General features: G+C 43.2%; 1 protein-coding gene across 1 annotated transcript in view; it reads left to right on the top strand.

The window, feature by feature from the left end:
- The first annotated feature begins 258 nt into the window (after positions 1-258).
- Positions 259-7,576, top strand: part of LOC146971436 (soluble guanylate cyclase 88E-like) — a 28,992-nt gene continuing 21,674 nt past the window's right edge. Inside the window, exons 1-5 of the mRNA XM_085803231.1 lie at positions 259-343; positions 586-762; positions 1,245-1,377; positions 1,851-2,025; positions 5,112-5,203. Coding sequence (XP_085659357.1) covers positions 635-762; positions 1,245-1,377; positions 1,851-2,025; positions 5,112-5,203 — 528 coding nt within the window. The 5' untranslated portion in view covers positions 259-343; positions 586-634. The remainder of the gene's footprint in view (positions 344-585; positions 763-1,244; positions 1,378-1,850; positions 2,026-5,111; positions 5,204-7,576) is intronic.

Genomic DNA, 7,576 nt, shown 5'->3' with positions numbered 1-7,576 from the left:
GGATAACACAGCAGACAGGGGAGTGCAGGTAAGGAGACTTCTCATTTCACCTTTCTGTCCTTTTTTAAAAAAAAAAAAAAATCTGTTTGATTTAATTTCATGTCTTTTAGTGCAGATAAGGTGAGAGGATTACGTGACGCTTGATTTCCTCTGTTATCTCTTTTCAGAAGCTTGTGTTTGCCACAGTGGTGAAATGTTTTTACTGTCATTTCAACAGAAAGCTGCAGCAGACATGCACAGTCACAGCTCCAATGGCCTTTTACTCAGAACTCTTCTCTTTTCTCAGATGTAGCTGGTGTCTGAGGAGGTTACCTGAGGTTTCATGAGGTTGTGCGTGACGCAGGTAATAGACCGTTTCCTTCAGTTAGACAGAGTAGTATTCCTTTTAATGTGCTGTTTTCAAACAGCCAAAATGCCCCTCTTTTAATCTCTTCAGAGGACAGCGCCAAAGTCCTGTCGTCTCGAGGAAGAATGGATTTTCAGAGGTTTTTCTCGACAGTGGTATTTTAAAACTGCTGTCTCTAACAAAGATAACTGCGCTGTGTGAATTTCAAATGTCATTTCTCCCCTTGGTCTCACCCTCAGTCAAGCAGTTAACTTGGGCAGCACACTGGAGGTTTCCAACCCCCTGAAGATGTACGGCCTCTATTTGGAAGCAGTGAACGATTACATTAACGAATCCTACGGAGAGGATGTGTGGAGGCTGATTGAGAACCGAGCAGAGATACCCCACCTCAAGTTTGTCAGACATCAGATGTACAAGTAGGTCGTCTTCCTCTGTCATGTTGGGTTCACAGCGAGGACAAACCTCTACTACTTCTTGGTTCTTCAGTGCTTCAATAGCAAAAGATTGTATTTTTTTGGACAGACTGCAGCAGAGAAACTTTGCAATGTTTAACCTTTGGAAAAATTTTAATATCCAGTACCACAATGAAACTTGAAAGTATGGCATGAGATGTGCTGCCATTCTATTCTATACAACTATTTAAATGCATCAATGTGCAGATGAGGCGCAGGCTATTAACTGTACAATTGAATCCATTTTAACATTGTAATGTTATTGTTTTTATAATAGAGACTTTATGATGTTGTGTTCAGCTCTGCATTTGATATTAGTTGATTCTACGTTTGCCCCCTTTTTTTGTTCTCTGCAGAAAAGCCATTTATAAAATCTGACTGAACTGAGCAAGAATAACTCAAGAATAAAATGAATTAATAACTTTCTTCCCCCTTTTTCCCCCCAGTGACAACCTAATCCTTCGCTTGGCAAAGGCAGCAGGTGAGGTTCTGGGAAAGACCCATGATGAGCTGATGTACGCCTTCGGGGTCTATATGGTGAAGAGGATTGGAAACTATGGATATGAGCGGATCCTGAAGGTGATCTATTGATCTTCCCTCCCGGCAAAAAACACTTGTCCTCAGACTGATCGAATATGATTGGTAACATATTAGTGATTCAGTGCATGCGCACCTCATCTGGTTTTTGCATATTTCCCAGGAAAAGGCCCCTCCGGCACAAGGGAAGTAGTGTGTTTCACATTTAAGAATCGATGCAATAAGAAATGGTTCCGTGCTTTGAAATATAGCTGACCAAGTCTCCATGTTCAAAATATTTATGAAAATGGAATTTCCTGAAGGGAAATAAAGGTTTCATATATTCACTCAAAATGAAACATAAATAGAATGCTAAGGGGAAATACTTATACATTCGCCCGCTATGCATGGACATTAGACATTATGGCTTTAGAGGTCACTTAGGAATTGTTTAGAGAAGTTTTGAACATAAAAATGAAACATTATATGATATAAACAGTCAACATTTAAATGCCCCTGTCTTTTGTCTTTTCCAGGTGTTAGGGCGAAATGTGCGCGACTTCATCAACGAGCTGGACAACCTGCACGAGTACTTTCGCTTCTCCTTCCCCAAGGTGCAGCCGCCCAGTTTCTGCGTGGAGGAGGAGTGTGAGACGAGCCTCACGCTGCACTACCGCAGCACCCGCAAAGGCTTCACCCAGTTTGTCAAAGGTAATGAGTGTGGGGGGGGGGGGGAACTGGGTGTTACCTAGGTTACCACAGTGACAGGAAGTGGATTTGTCCCCTAAACCTCAAACCTTCCCAGTAGAGTTTTGCATCTAACCCCTCTGTCTTCTTGTGGGTTCCTGCACAGTTGCATGCTGGGATAGGCGGTAGCCTCATCTGAACCCCATGTGAGAAATGACTGAACAATTACATCATGTTTTTGCTTGTTTTACCTCATTTACCACAAATTATACGTACTTAAAGCAGAAGTAAGTGATATATTTGTGTTAATATAAGTCTTAAATAGTTATATCTTCCGACAGCAATCACTTACATAGAGTGTTTGGACTGAAACACGGGTCTCTCAGTCCCTCTGCTCTGCTCTGAGCCGAAGAGAAAACATTTATCGTATCCTACAGTTTTTATCCAATGAGGAGAGAGAACGGCATGCAGGGCTGTGTGTGCAGCCAAGGAACGCCGTGAATGTGGCGACGTAGGGACGAGGACTGTTATGGTGCGTTCAAGGAAACTCGTATTTTTCCGACCGTGAAGTGGTACCAGTTCGATCTGGTACGAGTTCACCGGTCGGAAGTTACGAGTGGCTGTTATAGTGACTTTCACCGGTAAAACAGGTCGGAAAAACACGAGTGGGTTGCCTGAAACGCTACAAAGTCGTAAGTTGTGACTTGAAGCTGTAATTTACAATTTCAAAAGCCTGCCTGGAACGCAGCATTAGCGAAAACGACCGGACCACTTACTTCTGCTTTAAGATTCTGGGGGAAGACTTTCCATCACAAGACTCAACATGATTGTTTCAGATGATTTAGTTCAGAGGTCTTCAACAGGGGGTCCGCGACCCCTAGGGGGTCCGCGGAGGTACTGCAGGGGGGCCGCGAAAGTTTTGGTTGAGGGAAAAAAAAATATGAAAAAAGATATGAAAGTTATGAAAAAAAGATCCATTGTGAATATAGGGATGTTCCCTGCTGCTGAACATCTGATTTTTACATAGAAATCCTTTGTTTTCCTATAATATAGGTGTCAGGGAGCCTTTGTATTGTATCTCTCTCTCACTCACTCCCCCCCTCCGACCCCTGTCTAAAATCAGCCCCATCGCGGGCGCGCGCGCGCACACACACACCACTGTCAATGGTGCTGTGACACTCGGTCCCTGAACCGTCGGCTACACAACACAACGATGGGACTTTAGTTTTCATTCTCCATACACACTCGTTAATTAACAGCACACACTCATACGACGGGGACATTAACGCGCGCCGCCACGTCTGCTCATAGCGCAGCAGTAATGAAGCAGCATCAGGCCGTCACTGAAACGCTCCGTGGAACCGAGACATGACACGGCGGGCCCGGTGTAAATGTTCCCAGAATCAGCTTCGGTGACCGCGGCGCTGACGATTGGGGGTGAGTCGCGAGTCTTGGTAGAGCACGGGCGCTGCAGCGACCCTCAGACAGTCCCATTGCTGCGTGTCAATCCCCCCTCTCACTTTCTCTCCGCGCCCCCGTCTCTCTCCAGCTGCCCTTTCAAAATAAATGCATAAAAAGCCAGAGAAAAAAACAAAGTAGGGGAAACACTGCTTTGTTTTCTCTGTCTTTTTATGGTTTAGTCGTGAAATTCTTTCATTGGTGCAATAGCAGCGTTCAGTTACCGAGCGTAGTTGTGACCTGTTGTGATCATAGATGACATGGCATATATTTTTTATGTAGTCCCTTTGAAATATAGGAGTCCCATGACCAGCCAAACTCCTAAAAAAAATCGTGATTTATAGTCCAGAATATGGTACTTTTAGCATATGGCAACAGGGCCGTTGCTAGGAATTCTGGGCCCCCTGAAAGAATATTAAAGTGGGCCCCTGCCCCCTGACTTTTCCACTTTTTTTCATAGACTACGTTTGTATTATCATTTTTTATTTAGCCTACTTTGTTTTGATGCTAATGCAGCATTACTATGAGTATCAGTCAGGGTCTTATGCAGAATAATTCAGTCATACAAAGATTAGACTACTGGGGTTTTTGTGGGCCCTACTGGGTGCTGGGCCCCTAGAATTATCATCACCTTTTTCCCCTATACAACAGCCCTGTATGGCACTACAGGACCAGTTAAATATAAAACACAATTATACAATATATATATAAGTAGGGGGTCCCCGCTCCATCTCTCCATCAGTTTGGGGGTCCTTGGCCTGGAAAACGTTGAAGACCCCTGATTTAGTTCATTTTTCTTTCTTTTCCAGGAGGCTGCAGGTCCTCAGTCAGTACAGAATGAAAAGTTGCCATACTCTGCACAGTGGAAATGTCTGTTTTTGTTATTGTGGCTGCTTTACCACAAAATGAAAAACAGTGATATTACAAAAGTGGCACTATGGCCACTGTGATGGACAGTAACAAAATTCTAATCTTTTTTATATGTTTTTATTATTATTATTATTATTATTATTATTATTATTATTAGGAGGTGAGGCGCATTAGAACAGGAACAATGTCAATCGCATTGAGTATCACATCAACAGATATCTAATCTGTGCAAATGAATATACAAACTAATGAAATCAACTGAAATCCAAGTTAAAGCATACACTGCAGCACTAGATTGTGGTTTACACATAACAGTTAAAGTGAAAAAAAGGAAAACGGCTTAATATTTCAAGCTAATTGCTTTGGCTCAAATGGCTTAATTTAGAGTATTAAATTAGATGACTATCAGACATTAGGATGACCTTTTTGTTTTGTTTTCCATTTTGTTCCCTTGTTAAAATAAATGTTACTATCTTCTATTGAAGATTGGCAGATACAGTCTCTGTGTGTGTGTGTATCTACACAATGTGGAGTAGATGCACACTGTCCTTTGTTGATAAGTATAACAAATGACTTAGTTGATGAGGACAAAGCAGTCATCACACCATGGGACAAGGCTAATCTCTCCAGGCAAAGTCACTGATTCAAAATAAAACAGTTATTCTACTTAGCGCCACAGTTTGCTCCGAGCTGAACCTCACACAAACCCGTTTTGACTCAATTACTTCTAAGCAGAGTTGACCTAGACATCTGTGACCTCTCTGTGTTATTGCCTCCTGCAGGGCAGCTCTCTCAAGTGGGACGACAATTCTACAACACAGATATCGAAGTGGAAATCCTGTCCAAAGAGGAAACGGAGAAAATGACATACGTGGTACGTGCTCAGGCTCGGGTCAAGTGTTAGTTGAGCTGCTGAGTGTCCGACCCCCCCGAACCCATGTCGGTTCTGTCGGCATGGAAATGATTCCATCACCTTCAACGAGACGCCGGGCACAGCTCTTGTTTACACTCAAACAGCAAGTGTTTATTGGATGGAGATAAGTGTTTATTGGCCTGGGAGTCTGGGTAAACTTTGAATTTACAGCAGAGAAAAACAGAAAATGTTCAGCCCTGCATACCATCCATACTGTCTGCAATCAGCTTTAGTTTTACTCTGTGGCATCAGCAGAAAATCTGCCTCACTTCACTAGATTTAAACAAATCACTGGTTTATGCGCAAACTTGAAAAAGACATGAATTGCTATAGAGGACACAGCGGACAACACAGTTCCTTTTCTTTCTTTGCTTCTGTATTTAAATTCAGTCCTTTGGTTTAGGTTCAGGTTGATATCCTTCAACAAAGATCACACAGAAAAACATACACAAGATTACTATTACTACTAAGTAGGGATGTCCGATAATATCGGCCGACCGATAATATCGGCCGATATTAGCATAAAAATGTAATATCTGTCCATATCGTTATCGGTTTTCGGCCGATAATGAAACCCCGATAACGTGCCTTCATAGTGAATTAAGTAGCGGTGGACCGTTGCTACTTAATCCGCTACTTAACAATTGCCACTCAGAGCACACGTGTCTGTTCGGTCACTCGCAGATTTCCTCATAATCCCTCTCTGCTCCGATCGTCGCCATCTCGCACGTTGCAGCAATGCAGCAGTCCCATTCAAGTCAATCAGCGCGCTGCAGTATAACGCACAAGGTATGCAGTGGTGGTTTGATCCAGCAGTCAGAGGCTTTGTGTCTGTGTGTGTGTGTCTGTCCGTCTTCCGTGCGGCGCCTATTCCGTGGGTGCTCCGGTGCACGAGCACCCACTGACCAGGTTGAGCACCCTGGGGGTCACGCCACCAGATGCGCATTTCTACGTGCCGGGCCTCGGCCCCTCAGCTGTGTGTCTGTGGGTATGTGTATCATGTGTAGCCCGTATGTGTGTGTAGCCTGTGTGAATGTGTGTGTTAATCTCTCGCATGCTCTGTTAAGATGAATAAACACAAATCGCTGAGCGCGAGCCTGGCACAGAGGTGCGCGCTCTGGCGCATCTGGCACAATCTGTTAACGGGACCGAAAGGAAACTGGCTCCGCTCCACGGCTATTTCGCGTCCGACGTCTATGTTAAGCACACGTTTCTATTGATATTGTAGCGTCCGACCCGACAGCTCTCACTTCTTCCTCTGCTCCTCCTCACTCACTCACCTACACACACACATACACACAGCTGTCTTCCTCACACTCACCCAGGCCCCTCAGTTTCTCATCCAACCACCCTACCTGTCCGTACACATTCACAGTCAGTCAGAAATCACAGAACTTAAACATCATAACAAGAATATTACTGCGGGGTCGCTACAATATTTTCAGTTGTGCAGTTGGCTATTATTAATAATGAGTGTGATGAGTGTGTGTGTGTGCGCGTCCGTCCGTGCCTGCCTGCCTGTCCCTCCGTCCGTCTGTGTGTGTGTGTCTGTGGTCTGTGTAAATAAGTAAGGTTTATGTATATATAGCACTTTTCATGGAAAAAAAATCACAAAGTGCTTCACAATAAAATAAAATACAACAGTAAAAACATAAAAATATAATGAATAAAACAATTTAACACATGAACTAAAAGCCTGCTTGAATAAATAAGTGTCAAACAAATGAACAATGTTAATTTGTGGAATGCATCCAGTGGGGCATCACAATAGATGTAGTCATACAGTAATGTGTTAATTTCTGACAGGATTAATTTGTTTTTTTGGGGAAAAAGCCTGCGTATCGATATCGGTTATTATCGGAATCGGAAATTCTAATTTAGGAAAAAATCGGTTATCGGATATCGGCAAATTTCCAATATCGGACATCCCTACTACTAAGTATGTTAAATCACAACCTGCATTCTCATGACTTACACAATCACACAGTAATCACAATAAAATATAAATCAAAATAAACTACAGTTCACACACTATGTCCATTTTCAATTTCTTACATGAACCAACAATCATTCTTTGATTCTAGTACCAAACTGTCTTTGACAAACAACAGATCGGCGTCTTCGGCCGTTTGTTACATAATGTCATTAATAACATCAAAGTTCCAGCGCAACATCAGCTGTGCAAGATCATCATCAACATCATCTCCAAAGCTTTCCTGTACCCTTTTCGCTCCAACGGCCCGCCCACGGGCCCCCGGGGGGGGTTTAAACAGGGAGGTGTCATAGAGGATGTCACCAGTCACTTGAAATAGTCATGCCACATATCGTTGGAAA

Source organism: Trachurus japonicus, chromosome 16 (assembly GCF_045865225.1).
Source record: "Trachurus japonicus isolate A0001 chromosome 16, Traja_1.0".
Lineage (NCBI taxonomy): Eukaryota > Metazoa > Chordata > Actinopteri > Carangiformes > Carangidae > Trachurus > Trachurus japonicus.
Note: the sequence above shows the minus strand (reverse complement) of the source record. Positions and strands in the feature narration are given on the sequence as shown.